General features: G+C 41.3%; 1 protein-coding gene across 1 annotated transcript in view; it reads right to left on the bottom strand.

Moving 5' to 3' along the window:
- The window catches only part of BAZ1B (bromodomain adjacent to zinc finger domain 1B), a 52,591-nt gene that overhangs the window by 13,093 nt on the left and 18,666 nt on the right, over positions 1–20,832 (bottom strand). Inside the window, exons 7-13 of the mRNA XM_035343414.1 lie at positions 18,935–20,630; positions 12,795–12,933; positions 12,185–12,315; positions 10,421–10,532; positions 3,893–3,991; positions 3,313–3,490; positions 2,162–2,347 (exon numbers count right to left, since the gene is read on the bottom strand). Coding sequence (XP_035199305.1) covers positions 2,162–2,347; positions 3,313–3,490; positions 3,893–3,991; positions 10,421–10,532; positions 12,185–12,315; positions 12,795–12,933; positions 18,935–20,630 — 2,541 coding nt within the window. The remainder of the gene's footprint in view (positions 1–2,161; positions 2,348–3,312; positions 3,491–3,892; positions 3,992–10,420; positions 10,533–12,184; positions 12,316–12,794; positions 12,934–18,934; positions 20,631–20,832) is intronic.

Below are 20,832 nucleotides of genomic sequence, written 5' to 3'. Positions count from 1 at the left end.
CTGCTGTATACTCTCAGTGCAATTCTGACTCTAAAAGACTTCAGAATTATTGTCCTTTATTGTCCTGTACAGGAGATTTGTTTTTAAAAGCCTACCAGTCAGGCTTCTTCAACAGATAACTGCATCTAAGATCTGGGCTGCTCTTTTAAGGTCACGTATAAACGGTTTTCTGCAATGCTAAAAAGAAAGCTTATCCCACATAATTTGAGGTAAGGAAACAAACAAACAAGTTGAACATTCCCTGTGCAACCACAATTGTCTAGGAAACTCTGAGGCAGTTAAAGAAGCCACTGCACTACGTAAGTGTTCCAGAGACATCAGCACAACACAAAAGCCAGTGCTCCAGAGGGGGATCTGCAACCCCACACACTTAGACTGGCAATACTGAAATCTCTGCCATGCTGCTATAAGGCTGAGTTTTTTAACAAAGTATGCAGCCACATTAGACAAATTGCATAATACTAGAAAAAGTAGTAAGTTATTTTGAATTTAAGTCCTGCAATATTCAGAAATCCTACAGTTCTATCTGGTTTTCAGATTAAGAAATTACTAATTCAGTATGTTTCAGTCATACAGAGCATTTTGTCTAACCAGGCTACTGTAGCTTAAAGTTATTAAATCACTAAAGTGAAGCAAATTACAGAAACCTGGCCTTGCTACAAAGAATGATGCTCTGCAACCACATCATCAAGTAAGAGAGCAAATTTCTAAGGCAGAATGGAGAAACTAATCAAACACTCATGATTAAAATGGACCAATTTTCTGACAAATAAGAACTCCAGTTTGAAGTCTAACATAGCTTTAGTATTAGAGGAGAAGTGACAAGGGCTCAATTACAGAGCTCACATGGCTGAATTACTATCCATTTAGATATTGTAGTAAATCTGATGTACTTCAAGGGTAACATCAGATTTAGTACAATATCTAAATGGATAGTAATTCAGCCATGTGAGCTCTGTATTTGAGCCTACACATATAACCCTTACAGTTACAGCTGTAAGACACCTGAGAGTAAAGCACAATATGGTGTTGCTGTAGGTAAAGGAAATATCATGATCCAGATCCTTTCTGTCCCAGAGATTACTGATTTTTATGGCTCTATCCTGCTGAGGGCTTTCAGGATAGTGTAGCCTCCCATTCTCATTATATTAAGGACCTGAAAATTCAACAAATTTTATTAAATTTGAATACTACAGTACAGCTGAAGAATGTGAAAATTTCTAGTGCCTGTTCAAACATCCTGCTAACATGGCAATGCCACAGCATGACAAAGACTTAATGGTCAAACAAGGGTTCAGCATATGCTGACAAGAGCTTTTAAAACAGAAATAAAAAAGCAACCAACACTAGTCAAGCATCTATTATTTAATTTCAACCTGCTGTTGTTTTTAACCTGTTGTTCCAGTTCTGGTCTTGCCTACTTCTGCTTAAGTCTAAGTATCCCCAGCACTAGTATCCCTCATAGGATGAAATACTGGTACAGCTCAACTGCCTGAAGGACCCTACCAAAGCCTCTGCAGTTCCCCTCCATGCCTTCTCAGCTTTGATTTGGGAGGCTATGCCTGTACCCCCACAATACTGCTTCTCTCATGCAGGCAACATAAAGCTCTTTCATCCAGATGTCCACACAAGTTGTGTGTAGCCCCCAGTTTGGCATCTTCTGTGGGTGTCTCTATATGTAACAAGACTTGTGCATCTTCTTGTGCAACACTGATATGTACCCAAACCTAACTCCCTTGCAGTCACCAAAACCTCAGCATGTCTCTCTTCCTTTTTATGGAATAAAGGCATTAAGCCACCATCAGTCCTCTCTAATGAACACAACTCCTGTTAAGTTCTCTAAAAATGCTTTGTAATACACTTTTATTCAAGTATCCAGTTTTTCTGAGGAACTACCCCCCCCCAAAGTCAAATACTTGACCCATTTCCTGTTTCCTAGGGAAAATATTAACTACAATTACACAGTACAATTTTTACTTTGGTAATACCTTTACTTCTCAAAATCACCAAGGAACATCTGGCCCCATAAACAAACCCATTGCACTCTAAATTTGCAATGGGGAGAAGCTGCACGGGATTTAGTACCAGATGAAATGTAATACAACTCTTCTTTAAGCAGGAGCACTACAAGACAGAAACAGAGCCCTGAAATGAACAATACCTTAGCTTCTTCTGCCATTTTCTTGTCTTCATCAATCTCCTCAGCCTTGGCAATATAGTCCTCTCCTTGATGTTTCCTTCTCTTCTGCTTGGGGGCCATGAAGCCTTGCAAAAACTTCTTAATAACACCAGCTTGGAGTGCGATCACACACTCTCCAAAATCCTTCAAGCTCTCTAGTGAGTATACCTGATAGAAAGAGCATACAATCACTTAACAGTTGGATATCACTCTGTGCTTTTTTAGGTAGTTTTGTCCTGCAAATGGAAATGTGGGATACTTAGTGCAGCATTGCTAATCCCACACTTGGTTATGGAATCAGCATATTACCACTGCTTCTGCTAGAGTTCACACACAGCATACACACATTCACGCATAGAACATGAATGCTTATGTCAGTTCAGAAAAAAGCATGATGCTTCAGGGTGTGTGGAGGGGAAGCAATTCTTCCATTCCCTTAGTCACTTCACTTTTCCAATCATTCACTTCAGACTGAAGGTCCCACAGAGAAAAAGGAGTTTCTACAATGACTCAGAATGTAATTTAACAGATTATTAACTATTCCAAGACAGACACTGTCATCCTTTGGTACAAGAGCATACAGTAGTTATAAGACTGTGTATTATACCTATACCCATGATAGATTTATCATGTCCTAAAGACACACAACACACCAGAAATGCTCATGTGATTAAGGCCAAACTAGCCAGTACACAGTCATCCTTTACTTCAATGCATAGTAACTTCCTTGTGCTGACATACCCACCAACAGAATGTCCTTTAACTTCTGGAAGTGGAGCACAAACATTATCCCAAACCTAAAGTGGTCTGAATTTATGAAAATTGCCATCTCAACAAAACATTCTGGCTCTGACACAAGCTAAAAAGCAGCTACAAAGAGCTCTGCTGAAGTTCCATAAAGAAGTCCCCCTACCAGGGAAATAGGACAACTACTTTCAAAAGTTGTAATTCACCTACAACAAAAGGACCTCAAGCCAGCAGCTATGTGAATTTGAAACACCAGTTAAGAAAGAGCATACACAAGAAATTTGATTTTCCTGATCCTCTTTTTAAAGGAGAAAGAAAGAGTCAAAACCTTCCGGAGATAGTATCAACTCATGTTTGCCTTTCCTAGTACTACTTTGTTCACTCACTCTTGCTTCAAATTCTGGTGTCACATCAACATATCCCAGCCCTCCTTTCTGCAGACGAGTTGCAACCTCAATTAGGTCACTTCGGAGGTAGTTCAATAGTTCCTGGTTACCATCACAGGATTTGAGGCCCAGGTTCTGTTTCCGAGCCAAATGGATAGAATGTGTGATGTCCTGATACCTGGAAAATCAAGAAAAACCTTTGAATACATGCAGACCAGTGTCTTGTGAGGGTGCTGGGGCATTCAGTGATCTACATGCTCCACCAGTGCAGAACGTTATTTGAAAGATGCTTTAAAGCACATGGCAGTTCTGCTTCTGTGGGTAAAACAGCACTGCCTTTGCTTCCAGTTGGAGGAGCAACTTGAAGAGCGACCAAACCTCTTTACAATTTTAAGCTTTGCTTATCAAGTAGTATTTGCAATATCATCTAAGAAGGAACAATTTCTCAGTATCCTCCCCTCTTCAGCAGGTGCACAATCAAAACAAAGTGCTGAATGTTGCCCCAGGAACTGAAAACTTGGTATGATAATTATGTGCTTTGACATTGAGAAAAGAAACAGAAAAGAAACAATATGCTCACCTTTTCTCCAAACGCTCCTTTAGCTGACTCTCTCTCACTCCTTGTGGGTGTAGGCAATCTAGCAGCTCATCCAAATCCTTCTGATTGTCACATAGAAACCTGAAAGATACATTACCTGATTTTGGTGCATGTTCTATCTCTGTGGAAAAAATTCCTTCTTTTAAACAGTTCACAAATATCAATAGACAGGAATGATAATTAACCTATTTCAAAACCCATGGAGCAAGGTGAAAAACCTCCAGTAATGCTGGCATAAGCATTCTGACTATGTGAGGCCTCACTTCAAGGTTCCCAAATGTAGCTACTTCCAGAGTAACAAAAACAATAACAAAAACACAACTGATTTGTAGAGGTTTTTTCCCTGCATTAAGTTTATTCAAACATTGGCATCTGAATTTAGTCATCTACCCCAGGGATTAGATTCACTAAATTGCAGTCAGTTTAAGTCATCTGAATGTCATTTTTGATGCACTAGAGAAGATTAACATGCTATGTACTGCATAGTATGGCAATTTAATCATTCTTTCTGCAGAGCCTTCGACTTACGTCATTAACCCAAGAAGTCCCTAGATTAAAAAAGGGTATGTCAGCTTATACCATGACTGCTGATGTTACAGATTTGAGACTGTGAAGGCTATGCGCTCTGCAAGTGTAGATCTCCTTCCTAAAAAGCCTGTGTTAACTTGAAAGCTTAAATATAGTACGTGAAAACGATATTCATTAGCTTTAAACCTTTTTGCTCAGAAAGTCCTTCAGGAGAACAATGTTAATCTGCAGTTAGCTGAATCTAATAGGGCTACACTTATGCAGTTCTCTACACAAGGCATTTTCAGAAAATCCAGAGTACAACCAAAACACTTGTTTTAATGCCAGTTGGTAGATTTAAAGTAGCTTTGAGACAACCTGAAACTGTCTTTTTTTCCCTCAACACTTTTCCTTGATGTCATGGAGCCTTCTCACCTCAGACATGCATGTATGCTGGACACAGGTGGGAGAATTAGTATACAATCTCAGTTTCAAAGCTCATTTACAGAAAATATGGTTAATTATGCATCTAATAGATTATCAGTCCTTAAAAAAGGGATCTGAAGGAATAGCAAAGTCAACCTTAAATGAAAACAACTGCAAAGGACCACTGTGTGATCCTTACCAGCCACAGAGAAGACTCCAGTTCTAATTTTTGTTCTTGGGCACAAGCTCAAATGAACCAACCAACAACTAGAGAAGGATGCTGTCCTGGTTCTTGTTCTTGTATAACAACAGTATCTACAATAGTTTCTTTTTCTGGCAGAAATACTTACTAAATATTGTATCAAACAAAAGTATTTTGGAGTTCTAGCATGCTCATATTATGGTAATGGCCTGACAACCTGCATTTCTTTAGTAAATTAATCACTCTAATAAAATACAGGATGGATTGTTTAAAAACAGAAGAAAAATGGTTCCTTGCCAGTCAGCTGCTTCAGTACACTCCAACCCTGCAAGGCATCCTCACTGTGCACAGAGAGATCAAATCTTTTGGCCACCACTACTTTTTGCACACCCTCCCTAGAAAAACAGGACAGAGTAGACAAATATCAAAGATATCTCACCCACTGGAGCCTAGCACATGCACTTCAAAAGCGTCAGCTTTTGGGCTGGTCATGGGATCCAACAGACGTTCACATAAACCCTTAACATTGTTTGTAACTCCTGTCTTTTGCTAACAGATACCACTCATGGTGACTAATTAGCATTCCTGCATTCACTGTAAGGTCTACCGAGAGACCACTGCAAAACCTAGCGTTTCTAACTCTACTGGACTTCATTAAATAGAGAAATTTCTCTAGAATATTTGATATCAAATTGCATCCAAAACCTTGGGGAAAATCTCAAGATTAATCCTAAACCATATTCCAGTATGAAGAACCTGTCACAGTATGGGAATGACATAAACCAAGCTTCAAAACAGTTGTCTTGCAGATACCTGGCAGAGTACTATTTCTCAGCATGTTGAGGTTGCCTAGGTCATGATGAAAAAGTATTGATTGTTGCAAGCGATACACCATGGGATCCAGTTGGAAAATACCTGAAAAGACACTACTGTCCAAGGTTTCTCAGCTGTCCTTCAAGGGTACAAATCTAGGAGAATTCCCTGCACAGTTTTCTTCTCTAATGAAAATGGAAGGGCAGTGGAAATGGTTAACATATGGCACTTAGATTCTCCAGTTACATCGTTTGGGGAAAGACAACACAGGCTGCTGGCCAGAGTGAGAAAGCAGACAACATCTGTCTAAGAAAGGTAGGAAGGGCTAAATCCTAGCACAACTTTATTTCTGCTGAAAAGAAAATGGGACAGGAGAGGGAGAGCATCTGCAACATGCACTTGAGCTTTCCCAGTCCTCCCTGTGAGCAAGAACTGGACTCCTAGGAGCAGGTACTCTTCTACATCAGCTTGAACTCAAATGCACATAATATAAACACATTAAAGATGTACCTGTGTTTGTTTGGTGGCACCTTGCTGCTTTGTGCAGCCCCAGCTCCTGGTTCTCAAACCAACGCCATACATTCCCTACCTCTGAAGGAACCACCTGCACCTCCAGCTAGGGCTCAACCAGCATGAAGCTGGGAGCAAGGACATGATAAAATAAGACTAGCATTTTAACTGGGGGAGGCAACAGGGCTATGAGACAGAGTCCTGGTAAGAGGGAAAGTAATTGGTGCCATTAATGTGGCTTGACATAGAGCTTATGCATAGTAACACAATCCAGAATAACAGGAAAGACATCTGTGGGAGAGTCAAGACTAGATGAAGGCCTCGAAGTGACCTGAAAGGGGGAAGCCTGTCTCGGGTAATAGCTTCCTGCATCCCTAAATAACAGCCGTGATTCTTTTCTTATGTATCTGGCAGAGCAAGCCACTAGACTGGTCAGCAATCATAACAGAAGGGACACAAGACACAAGTATCAAGTCAAAGGGAGCTATCAGTATTTATTCAGGTTGAATATTCCCACATGTTCTCAGGCTATAGGCTGCAAGACACAGAAATAAAGGTATAAAACCTGGATTGCAGACTAGTGAATGAAGAAATTAAGAGGACAACATCTGGAGGAGCCCAGGATCAGTACCTGCTCTGGAGGGTTGGTAGAAACAGGGAAACTCCATCTGTAGAATATAGTCGTGAGAATGGAGTCTGTCAGCACCCACTCATGGTTAACTCAAATTGTCTGCTGAGGGGACCCGCCATATCACGGTGTATTCCTAATAGATGAAGAACAATGGGAGTTACTCTGCAGAGATGCCACTATTTTTAAAATTAATCTCCTTTCTGACCAGGATGAGTGAGAAGTCTCCTGCATAGTAACATACTGCAAAGGTTTCAGTTAACTTGGGTTTCTTGCAAGAGAGACAGATGTGTACATTTCAAGGACCACATGTCCAGAGGCTTTATAAGATTTTTCTTTTTTTTAATAAGCATCAACATCAGTGAAAGTGGAGTATGATATGGTACCGGTTCTTCCATTTGGATAAGACAGAAGCTAGACAAATAACCACACATTTATGATTCTGAATGAGACCAATGACTCACTTCTAGGATAGAACAGTGAGCACTCTTCTTTTGGGGGCAAAGTACTGAAAGCAGAAGCCACTTCCACAAGAGTTTCTATAGCTCTTGGTGGAAATATGGATTCTATTGCTCCCTTTATCAATATCCTACAAGCTCCCAACCTCAATGAGAAAAGGGGCAGGACTGAATTACAACCATTCATGGAGTTAATTTGGTTTTCATTCCAAAGACTCAATCTAAGTATAGCAGGGTAAAGCTAAAGGTATTTATTCTACATGAGGCTACACTTAATCCCATTTTAGACATTCTACTATGAAAAAGAGACAGGTGACAGGAATTAAAGAAGAACACAAAGAAATGAAGCTTCCTATGTACCACATGCTAACATTATGAGTTTAAGATGAACCAGCCCTTGCATCCAAACAACAGGGCACGTAGATATCCAAGGATTTCAGTACTGTTTGAGGGCTTCTCATGCTGTGCAAGGACAATGTACAAAAAGCAGCCAAGGAAGAGACAATTTCCTAACCACCTATGCTCACGGGAGTCCTTGAGACAGGCAAGATTGATGGCAATCATCAGAGAGCAAAATACTGTAATAGGAATATGGATTTCCTCTGAGGGAGTTCTAGTTGCTGGCTATCCTCTGAAACAAGTGATCTCAGGCTGTCACCTTTTTGGGGGCAGGAGGTATGTCAGCCGATCTGAAGTAGTTTCCCCCCTTTTTCAAAAGAAAACCAAAACCAACCAACCAAAAAACAAACCACTGTCATTTGCTAGTTTAGATTTCTGATCTGTTGTTTCTGCATCAAAATAAAATGCTTTAAGGAGATTTCCCCATTCTCCTCTAGCACTACTTTCTATCTCCCTGCTGAACATACACAGAGTATTTCTATAACCCTTATATGAACCACAGTGAGAATGTTTTCTTAGTGTTGCTACTGTTCCTCCCCTCCAAAGTTTTCTCAAGCCTTTATTCACCCCAAAGGTAACAGCCAGCACCTAGTATGGAAACTTTAATATGATCTTTTTGAAAGCATTTTAGGCTTTTAGCTGCCAGTTTAAGCTTCATAATCATTATTAAGCTTCTTAATTTTTGTTCTCTTTAAAATACAAGAATACTAGATCTAAGCATTCTGTGGTCAATTCTTACAAAGCCTCTCTTCAACAACACAATATAATTCAGTCCTGAGACTATACAGGACCTGGTTCAAAAAAAGCTGTTTCTCCTGGTTTGTATGACTAGTTACTCCATAAGACACTCCTACCTAAAATCACTCCAATCTTTCTCAGCACATCAGTGAGAGTTGCCAACCTGATTAAGCAATTCAGCAGTGTAACTTCAAGTGCTGTGCTTTCTCAAACATAGCCTGGTTACAAATTACAGGGATTCTGTGTTACTTAGCTCATCTGATTTGGCTGTATGTTGCCTTCAATTCGTAGCAACAGGCACTAATAGTTTAAACTATGGTTTTCCATTTATAACTTGTCCTACTGGAAGGCACCTTGCCAACTCTGCTAAATGAAGTAGTATTAGAAGAAGCAGTTAGAAGGAGCTGAAAGAACTTTCTTGTGGATCATACAATCCATGATCTTCTGCTTAGCAACCATGCCCTAGGAACACGCAATTTCTTGAACTTTGGAAATGTGATGAGATGTGCCAAGGACTAGACTGAGAAAGGGGTGGATGTTTCCTATGGCAATGTTAGACAGAGTGAAGGCATGCAGAGGAAACTGCTATCTCCTACAACTCACTGTCAATGGAAGAGAAAGGGTACAGCCATATCAGGAATCAGTGATTCATCTAAACTAGCATTGACCAAGATGCCCACTATTTCAGTCTCTTTGATAGTTCCTGATGGGAGAGCATGAACATATAAAGTATAGTAAAGTATTGCTGACTACAGCGGAACTATGCTTTGGAGCTAAACTCACAACTAGTGATATTCAGCAAAGATGAAGTAATCCCACTTTGTGAGTCAACAGTGGAAAACTCCAGAGAAAAGCCACAGGTAACAGAAGAGCTGAAGGAACAATTACTTTGTGAGAACTACTTCTCAGGCTTACCTAAATACACCTTCAGTCTTTCACAGGTTAAGTAGGTAAAGATGTAGCCAATTTCCCTTCTCTCATGGGAACACTGCTAATCACTCCTTACCACACAAGGCAAATGGCTGACAGATTCTTTAAAGACCTTACTAGAGCCAATCACTGGAGTAAGTCACAATCAAACATGTTCAAAGGCAAACTGTTTAGATTTGATTAACTGAGAATACATGTTGGTAGCTATTACTTGGCACTGGGAATTATTAAAGGGATAACAGACTGTTCACATGTAATAGTAATTTTGCTAAGGTAAAATAATCATCAGTAGCAACAAAAAAAATCAATTCCGTGATATGATGCTATTGGAGAACAAATGGATTCCACCAGCATGCTATGAAACCCATCAAGAAAGCTAACACTAAAAAGGAGCTGAGGGATAACTCCACATCTCACGTGGCGCAAGAACATGCAGGATATATGTCTGGCTCCAAAGATATCAATGATAACTAATTTCACATGCTCAAGGACCCTACGTACTATGATTCAGGTCTGCTTAGACAAGCCATGAAAGAAAACCTGGACAGTTAGATAGGTCACTGCTCCTCTAGCTTTTTCAAAAGACCACAGCAATTCTTTTCAATTAACAATTCTTCTGATTATAAAATATATAAAATCAGTACATCAAAGTGGTGTTTTACCATGTAAATCTATACTGGCTCTAAGTCTGATTGATTAGAATGGTTTTTCTGCCTCTTAGATCAGATGCTCGATTAGCCATTTGCTACTAGCAACAGAGGCCTGACAGTCTGATAAACTAATTCAACTGTTAAGTACTGAAAGAACACTAGGTATATAGGAGCTATTACATGACATCTCTCTTTAGTTTCCTTGACCTCTATATTTTAATTACTTTGCAGACATAAGGCATGTATTACCATAAGTTCTGTCCCTGCTTGGGCGCTGTGGTCTCTGCAGGAAGGTCCACAGCATGTACAGACCGATGAAGCGCACTCCCTCTGCCATCCGTGGCTGTGCTCTTCCGCTTGTCTATAAAAGAAGAGCACAAGGTCAAATGTTTTCTCATTCGTGCTTCTCCTCAGACACAAGTTTTATTTTTCAAAAGCTAACCTACTTTCAGTTAAGTATTTATGATCAGCACCTAGGCCAGCAGTACATTTTCCAGAGAAAACTACTCCAGCACTAGTTTGCTAAAGCTCACAGTACATGCATTTGTAGAAATACAAATATTAAAGAAAGTATTATTGAATCATTAAGCATGCACACAGAATTATAAAAAAAAAATCCCTACTATTTTAAATATGTACTAGTTTCACTCTTTAGCTATACATTGACAACATACTTTTAAATTTGAAGGTGATACAAATAGGATGCATTTATATTTCTGAGCATCTTATCCTAACAGTCTGACATGAATTTAACACTTTGCTCATTAAGTTTCAAATGTAAAGTGTGAAAAATCTTTGCATAATAGCTCAGTAAATACATAGGCAATACTTGATAAACTAATATAGCTGGAAGCAAGGTGGTATACAGGAACATTGACAGGTCAATATTTGAACAAATTCATATAAGAAAATAAACCCATTGAGGATCACTGAATGATACAACTTCTAACACAACTCATCAAGATACAGGAGGCTGGAAAGTTACACTGGATGAAATATCACTGTATGTTTGCCTTGTTTTTCTACAGATGTCTACTCCGACCAATGTTTAACACAGGATACCACCAAAGAAAGGCTCTCTGATTTAATTCAATATAACCTGTTAAACATAGTATTGCTGTAGATTAACTCAATGAAAGCCTGTTTCAAATGCAACAAATTATCAGGACTGAAACTGCAACTGGAATTAGACTACAGCATGCTCTTCCGTACCAGGAACGCACAAAAACATTATGCTTCCCCTTCCCCCCCCAAAGGATTTTTGAGCACGTCCAAGTTCTGCCTGCAATGCTTGGCTACCCAGGCTTGCAGTCACCAAGGCAAAATTGGTGACTAGGAGAGGAAGCACTGGAACTTCAGCTTATCGTTGCCCCTCATCACCACATTTGGAACAAGGTGAACAGCAGGCTGAGAGGACATGTGCAAGAGGGACTCTTTGCCAAAATATTCTCAATCAGCGAGCTATAGGTGTCTAGACACCTGCTCTGCTTGATGCTATTTCAGTGGGGTCTGTGTGAAAGTGCTGAACAGGCCTATGGTGAAAAGTTTGGCTCATTGCTCCTCCAGATAAACAGCATGTTTGTCCTCTGTGACAAGAAGAGTCATCTGGAAGTTGTGCCACTGGTGGAGCATTAGCATGGTGATGGCTATCCTCACTCCCTGCAACAGGCAATCAACTACTTGTCCAAGAAGTTTGTCACACTGTAGCCCAACAGGTACAGAGTAAAACAGTGTTGTTACTACACAGTTGACATCAACTGCTTTTAAGAGAGAGGTGATCATACCCCATGGTTCTTACGTGGTACACTGCAGACAGTCTCAAGATCTACAGCAGTTGCAGGAAATCATAATGAATGAACTCTCCCACGTGCAGGTTTTCTGAGTTCACAGTAGGTTTAGATCAGAGGAAGCCCACAAAGACACTGAGACTAGCCAGTGCTCTCTCAAGTTGACAAACCCATCCTAACAGACAGCAACAAAGGAAACACCCACAGAGAAGCCAGGTGATCATACCTCCTGGGCTGTAGTCCTTTTTTACTTCTTCTTTTTTCTGATAGGGAAGGATGAATCTGTAGTCTATACTGTCATGCACCCAGCCTTTCTCAATGAACAAGCCAGGAACCTCATCCGAAAACAGCCAGTATCTGCAGGGCACAGCACACATACACGTTAACAGGTACCTGTCTCCTTTTTTGGCTGCATTTACACACATCCATCTTTACATACACAAGGAGGAGAGCATGTGTGTCCTTGACTCAACAAAAACTGAGCACACCTGTATCTTTGAGAAACTAGAATATTAAAATCCATTCTAACAGCCCAGTCTTTCAGTGTAACAAACAGGAAGAAGACAGTAAATAGATTCTTGAGCACTGATATGAGCATTTGAAGTTCTGCTGGCCAGTGGATTGTAACCTCCACAGTCAGTTTTTTCCTTTCCTACGTAAAGGAGTGAAAACTGGTACACTCTATATACACAGAAACTCATTTCTGCTCTCCTTCACCGTCCAATGCAGAGAGTACTCTCAATACCTTCCTTACCGATCAATTATTTGGAGCTACTTTCTGCTAAAGCTCCTGTCAAAGGGGACAGCCAGCTGCATGGAATCATTTCCTTTCCTACCTGTTATGATTACGGTCAGTGCCAATTGGGGTCCTGCGCATTACAAGCTTCGCCTTGGCAATTCCATCCTGGAACGTTTTCTCAGCTGCAGCTTTATGCTTCCGGATTCTTTCTTCCTCTGCTTCTTTCTCCATCCTCACTGTTGGAATTAGCACGGAGAAGCATTAGCATTCTTTTACTGTATTTAGACATCAATATTATCTTTTATTTTACTAGGTCAGGTAGGAAAAAAAAATTATTGGTGACTTTGTTAATATTCTTTTAATGCAGCCAACCACCTTTCATACAACCTTCCACAATCCTTTCTAGAAAAAAAAAAAAAAAAAAAACAAACTAAAGTTATCAAGAAGTTGAGGCATAAGGATGAACCGGTTTTTGGAAAGAGGAAAGTTTGGATAAGAATAGATTGGAGAAAGTATTCATTATTTTTCCTCATAATAGATCAAAGAACTGGCATTTGCTGCTGTGCAACTCCACGTAACAAAGATCTTTCTTTAATTACAGCACAATGTACAATAAGGAATTCTGCTCTAGCCAGCTCAAACACTGGGAGCAGTGCAGCAACAACGTGACTCAAGTCGGCATGGCTAACAGACATCAGCATCTCCATGACTGTAGCTATGGGGAATAGTCACCCAACAAGCTGACCTACTGAACAAACAGATCTGGCACAACAAAAGCCTCTTCCAGGCACCAACATCTCACAACGGTGACTCAGTCATGTCTCCTAACCATCTTACTCTTTTCCAGACGTGCTATGATGTGGAAGAACATTAAAATAGAAACCTCAGGTTTCTCCCTCATGGCAGAAGTACTACAATCTCAGTAGCTCTTAATATGTTTTTTTTTTTTTTTTTTTTTTTTTTGGTCAACAAATAATGAAAAACTCAACCCTGAAATGGCCTAAATCCTGGCATCACAGGCTCCTTGGGAGAGTCTTACAGATAAAACACATTACTTCATATCTCTAGGTAATGAGCAAGAAGAAATGCAGCTACTGCCAAGAGGCAAAACATTACGGTCAAGGAGATTTATGCTTCTTTTGATAGTTTTAAATTCTCTCAAACAACAGGTATACTTCCACCAAGAAGCAGGTATAACAAGACCATATGGAAAGGGTGAGCTGGAAAGGGGCAGATAAAAACTAGAACAGAGTGGTTGTATGCTGGTTGCTAGCTCAAGGAGAAAGCTGACTTCTTGCTAGGAAGCCTTGCTAGGAAGGTGCCCTTTTCCCAGGACTGTTACCTACTCTCTCTCGCAGCCATTTTCTGTATCAAGATAGATTTGATAACAGTTAATGAGTAAATACCTGGTCCGTCTGAAGTCCTGCCAATATAATCAATCCTGAGTGATTGGAGGAAACATGCTGAAAAACATACCCTTGCATTTGTTACACCAATTCATTTGATCAGCTCTTATTTAATAAAAAAAAATACTATATAACAAAACCAACTCTTGGCAGTCTGGAAGATCACACACCTACCAGTGTCCACTAGGCATAGAGCTCATTCCAAAAAGCCTATGATGACCCAGATGGAGGGCCTGCCAGAGACGTGGAAGTTCAGGCCTCTGGCTACAGGGAGCGCCTGCCGCTGCCAATGGAGGGCGGGCATCAGGGAGACTGCCTGTTCTCAGGGGGAAGGTCTGCTCACCGTGGTGGCTGACCTCAAGGAAGAGGTAGAGAGACTGACGAGTATCAGGGAGAGTATGCAGGAGATTGCCTTGTGGAGCAACTCCCTCTTGTGCCAGAGAGAAGGGCGCTGGGGAAATGACCCCCCAGAGGCCAGTGGAGCCCCTGCCCTGTCAGGCAGAGGGAGGGGACCAAGAAGACAGGAGGGCTGGAAGAGAGTCCCAGTTCAGTGCTGCAGGCAACCACCCTCCCTACCTACCTCGCTTCCCCAGGTGCCCCTCTGTAATAGGTTTGAGGCCCTTGATCTTGAAGGAGAGGTAGGCAAGGACATGGTGGAAGGCCCACCTATGAGGTCACGTAGGAAAAGGCACTCAACACCATGCCTCAAGATGAAGACTGGCTCCAGAAAGAAAGGGTAACTGTAGCAGGAGATTCATTTCTGAGAGGAACAGAGGGACCAATATGCAGAGTTGACCCTTATCATAGGGAAGTCTGCAGTCTACCTGGAGCCCAGATCATGGATATCATCAGGACATTCCCCAGACTTTTGTGCTCCACAGACTACTACCTACTACTGATCTTCCAGACAGATGGGGAAGAAGCCGCATCCTGTAATCTGAGGGGAATGAATAAAGATTTCAAGGCCTTGGGATGGCTGGTGAAAGAGTCTGGGGCACAAGTTATTTTCTCTTCCCTCCTTCTATTCTGGGGTGAGGACATGGCATGCAACAGAAGGATCCAGTTCATAAGCGCTTGGCTACATGACTGCTGCTACAGGCAGGGCTTTGGTTTCTTTGATAATGGCTGGTTTTATAAGATACCAGACCTGACAGTAATAGGTGGGAAAGTCTTAACTCACAAGGTCAAAAGTGTTCTGGGACAGGAATTAGCATGGCTCATTTGGAAAGCTTTAAACTAGATGGAAAGGGGGATGGGGTTGTAGCTGGGCTCACACTGATGAAGACCAGGCAGCCTCCCATCCCCCTGGGGTGAAATCTGCATGCTCATCTCGCTCCCTGAAGTGCCTGTACACCAATGCACATAGCAAGGGGAATAAACAAGAGGAGTCAGAAATCTGGGTTCAGTCAAGGAGACTATGATCTAGTGGCAACTAGAGACATGGTGGAACAGCTCACGTGACTGGAACATGGTCATGGATGGGTATGTCCTGCTCAGGAAAGACAGGCCAGCAAGGCAAGGTGACAGAGTTGCTCTTTATGTAAGACAGCAGCTACATTGTATTGAGTACTGTGCTGGGGCAGATGAGGAGCGAGTTGAGAATCTGTGGGTGAGAATTAAGGGAAAAGCTGGCATGGGGCATACTGTTGTCTGTTGTGGGCGTCTATTACAGGCTACCAGATTAGGATGAGGAAGTTGATGAGGTCTTCTATAGGCAGCTGATAGCAGCCTCACAATCACAGGCTCTGGTTATCATGGGGAATTTCAACTACCCTGACATTTGCTGAAAGGCCTACTCAGCCATCCATCCACAGTCCAGGAGGTTCCTTCACTGTATCAATAAGTTCCTGATGCAAGTGACAGATGTGCCAGCTAGGAGACAAGTGCTTCTGGATCTTGTCCTCACTAACAAGGATGGGCTGGTTGAAGCAGTGAAGGTTGAGGGCAGCCTTGGCTGCAGCAACCACAAGATGGTGCAATTCAGGATCTCATGTAGTAGGAATAGAGTACCAAGCAGAATCTCAACCCTGGACTTCAGTAGGGCTGACTTTGGCCTTTTCAAGCACTTGGTAGGGGAAATCCCATGAGACAAGGTACTGGGATGCAAGATAGTTGGTTAGCATTCAAGGACTGCTTCTTAGTAGGTTGAGAGAAGTTCTCCTCCCCCTCTACTCTGCCCTGATGAGACTACATCTGGAATAATGTGTCCAGTTCAGGGAACTGCTTGAGAGCAGCAGAGAGAGCAGAGAGCAGCACAGAGCCACGAGGACGATTAAGGGAGCGGAGCATCTCCCTTATGAGGAAAGGTTGAAGGAGCTAGGTCTCTTTATCTTGGAGAAGAGGAGACTGAGGGGTGACCTCATTAATGTTTATAAATACATAAAGGGGGAGTGTCAGGAGGATGGAGCCAGGCTCTTCTGGGTAACATCCGGTCATAAGACAAGGGGTAATGAATGCAAGATAGAATACAGGAGGCTCTGCTTAAATATGAGGCAAAACTTTTTCATGGTGCAGGTGACAGAGCACTGGAACAGGTTGTCCAGGGGGGTTGTGGAGTCTCCTTCTCTGGAGACTTTCAAAACCCACCTGGACATGTTCCTGTGTGACATATGTGTTCCTGCTCCAGCAGGGGGATTGACTGGCTTATATTTCAAGGTCCCTTCCAATCCCTAATATTCCGTGAAAACAAAATTAAAGGGCTCCACAAATTTTAATTTATGATAGCAAGCTAGTGTCTGTCCTTTCATCTCTAGCAGGCTTTGTTAGCTGTGCAAAATTCCAGCTCTCCATTCTCTTTCAGACAGACTGTACAGGAGATATTGCTTTTATGTAGTGATAAAGTAAAAAACAATTAGTAAGTGCTAGGGTAACATGGAAACGGAAGTGACTTGACTTCTACTATCAAGAAAGTATAAATATTAATCATTATCAATACAGGAAGTTATGTATTGACTTATTTTAAGCCAAGAAAGAAAAATTATGCTTTTTTACACTAGTGTTTTTTTAAAGCTGAGAATATCTTGGTAATACTGGCCACAATCTTCATAGGCTTAACTTGAAAGTGGTTAGCACTCAGTGTTATGGATGTGACTTGAGTGGTGACAAAAACACCTCTGACTGCAACACATACACACTACCCACCAGCTAAACCACTGCACTGCTCTTCTACTTCCCCCAGAGATATTATCATTATTAAAAAGTAAATGCAGCTGAAGTGGTGCAAAAGCTGATACACAAACACAGGTCACAAAAAGCCACTGGAGACAGCTCTCCCTGTGGTTATGAAGATCTGTTTTTCCACAGACTGTAATTGTACCAGCCCCCAAGTCTGAAGTCCTTACAGGTTAGCTCAGAGCTGCTAGCTGTGCAGCCCAAACTAGGGCACCATCAACATGAACCAAGATCCTTGGTACTTTGATGGTACCTTAATGCCTGATTAGCAACTGCTTAACATAAAATGTTAGGGTTTGTTATGTGGAAGTGAAGCAATATGAATTCAAACCTTAATGAAAGGCTGAATCCTTCCTTCCTTGTCTGCCAGAAAAAAAGAGTTGGCTCATAGAAAAGAGAATATTCAGAATGTCTGTGATCTTGGCAAAAGAGTTCAAGACAGAGCAGTGAAATTCCTTACATTTAATATTAACAAGAGGCTCCTAGACAGACAGAAACTAATCTGTGGTAGAAGCTGTACAAGATGTAGCATGAGAGAACAAGCATCTACTGAATTATCTACCGAATTCCCTTTAGAGGAGTCATGTGAACAGTTACCGCATTTTATTAATATTACTGAGACTGACTGATTCTAATGAGATTATTTATACTTCTAAGACTCACATCACTTAGAAGATCTGAAAGGTCTAATTACTTTCAATGCAAGGCATGGTTGTACCTAGTAGGATACTTCCTTAGGAGTCTCAGGTTATTCTGTTATTTATCTATTCTTGTCTGCCTAGAACAAATATTTCCAGATTCTAGCTAAGTCATGTGAGTCAGGTTCCATGCAAAATCTTTGTCCCTCAGCTGTCTGAGGGTCTGTCTAATACCCTAGATGGGCTATGCTGTCCACTTCCATCTGCCCTGCACCCACATTTACAAACCAAAAAAAACATACCCTGAAGTGCAATTCCATTAGTGTTTCACTGCTCATAATCAATACACCTTAGCATACACATTCAATGCACCACTACATACACAGATATTCTAAGTTTGGTATTGCAATTGATGATCTGCAGAGGTTTTCGGTTAATGGTTTGTATTTAAAGAATCAGTTACAGATTTGTATAAAGTGAAAAACCGTAAACTGAAATTTGTTGCCTGTGTCCTTACCCAGGAGAAGCCTGCTAGCATCGACCTGACAATGTGCAAGGCAGCAGTGCCAGCAGAACTGTGGGAACTAGCTTTTAGGCAGGAAACATCTCCTAGTATATATAATATAGCATATGTTATATATAACATAACCTGAGTCAGAAGCTGCTTGGACATGGGCATATACCATTTTTAGTTTTCTGCCCCCAAAGCAGCTTCTGTACTCCGCCCTTCCCTAGCGTGACAGAATTAGAAAGGTACTATTCAGAAGATACACAAAGATAGAGTATTAAAATCAGTTATTGCTTTTTCTTAACATTCCAGATTTTGATCCACCATACAAACACCTATAACTTTTCCCAACCTGTCAGTAATAAAGCCCTACAGTAGCTGAATTATACTTCTGTAAGCTGATCTCTTAAAAGCAGCTAATGCTTTTGGAAACAGACTGATGATTTTGCCACTAATTTATTCTCCTCTACTCCATGACACACAAGTGCTCTACTCTCTCCTCTATTTTTCTTACCTTTCATTTGTCTTTCTTGTTGCTCTCTCTCTTTCTTGGCTTGGATGGCAAGAAGGCGTCTGCTTTTCACAGCACTGATCATATCATCAGCTTCTATTTCTACCCGATGCTCTATTTTTACCATTTCATTTTTTTTCTTTTCATTTCTTCCCATTGTATTCTCATCTTTCCCATTCTCCTTGCTCTTGGCCACCATTTCTTTCCGCTTCTGTTTTTCTGCTCTCTTCTTGTCATTTTCTTCTTTCAAGATAGCTAGGCGCTCCTTCCACAGCTCAGCTGATGTCTGCTGCTTGGCCTCCACATGGTCCTGCACTGAGTAAGTCATTAGAATCCGGTGGCACAGAGCTCCAAGTATCTGTAATTTCTCTTCAGGAGTCAACTCAAAGAACTCAGAAGTCTCCAGCTTCTCCAAAAACTCATCCTGTACTTCATTATCCTCAAAAGTTGCTGAATCCTTGCTTTCATCTACATTATCTGAGACCTCACTTTCCTCTTGTACATCTGACTTGCGTAAGCAAAGGCGGACCAACTCAGATGCAGAATGCAACGTAAGTGGTATTTCAGAAAGCTTCATTCCCAGCTCAGCATAATCTTCAGCAATTTCATCCTGCAGCAGGGTCTGCAGAAGAATGACCAGTACCCGGTTCAAATAAAGGAAGCCTCCCTTTTCTGCGCAAAGCGCTTCCATCAGGGAAACTGCTGTAATGGGATATTGAGCATCTGGCATCAATAAACCTGAGTAACAGCTCAGGAATTCCACCACCATAGCGACATCCCCGAAGAGTGTATTAGGAAGTCCTTCTGGAGTATCAACCAGTTTAAAAGTGGGCAAGTTCTTCCCTTTGAGATCTTGATCCTCATATCTTTTCTGTTTTTCCAGTTTTTCCTTCATCTCCTTCTCCTTCCGCTCTTTTGCTCTCTCCTTCAGTTTCTCTTTCAGCTTTTCCCTTTTCTTCTTCAGATACTCCTTGCGCTGCTCCTCTGTCATGGTGGCCCATTTCTTCCTATGTTCTAGAAGCTCATAGCGTTTCTGTACTAGTCCTCGTAAATCCTCAGGGAGACGGGCACGATCCTCATTTGAGAGTAACCTGGCTGTTTTGGAGATGATGCAGGAAAGTGCGCTTTTTTTGTCTTCCCGGTCTTTGTTTTCTTTGTAATAGGCAATAAGATGGAGTGCTGCAGGAGGCAGATGTTTCTGGGGTTTCCCTGAAGACCTAGGAGTGCCTCCAGAATTCCTGGGAGCCCTGGACATCTTAGTAGTACCTTTAGCCATGTCTAGTAGTGTCATTTGTTTCATTTTCATCTTAGGGGTCTTCAAGCCTTTCCTAGGAGACTTTGATTTCCCTGATGTTTTCTGCCCATTTAAAACCCTTTTGCCTCTCTGTTTTTTGTCCAAGGATTTGTTGCTGCCCTTTCCCAGTCGGCTCCTCTTTGGAATGTGAAAGTTAGAACCAAGTTTACCAGGCGACATGATTTTCATCACCTCTTCCAACTCCTCTTTGGGAGATTTTGAGTTCTTAGAATTTTTTACTTTCAGTGGAGAGCCAATAATAGATTTCTCCAGGTGCACATGACACCACAGAGTAGGGCTCAGTGGCTGACCCAGAGACGTACCATCAGTTTTGGATTTCTTGGAAGGTTTTCTGTCAGGTGATCCAGAGCTCTTCCTCTTGGTTGAGGTGTTGAGTGTCATATACTAAAATTAAAGATTTTATATTAATATTTCAAGGTATGTAAAGGTCATCTAGATTCTTTAGATTTTTCCCTCCCATGAACAAGTAGCACTCAATATTTTAAGGGTAATGAAGACTTCTGCAGTAGCTTTCAATAGGCTTAATTCACTAGGTTGCTTATGAGGTTATCAGCTCATTTGAGAAAGTTAACATTCGACTTAATAA

The sequence above is a fragment of the Oxyura jamaicensis genome, chromosome 19 (genome assembly GCF_011077185.1).
Source record: "Oxyura jamaicensis isolate SHBP4307 breed ruddy duck chromosome 19, BPBGC_Ojam_1.0, whole genome shotgun sequence".
Classification (NCBI taxonomy): Eukaryota; Metazoa; Chordata; class Aves; order Anseriformes; family Anatidae; genus Oxyura; species Oxyura jamaicensis.
The sequence above is the reverse complement of the archived record's forward strand: the minus strand, read 5'-3'. Positions and strand labels throughout refer to the sequence as shown.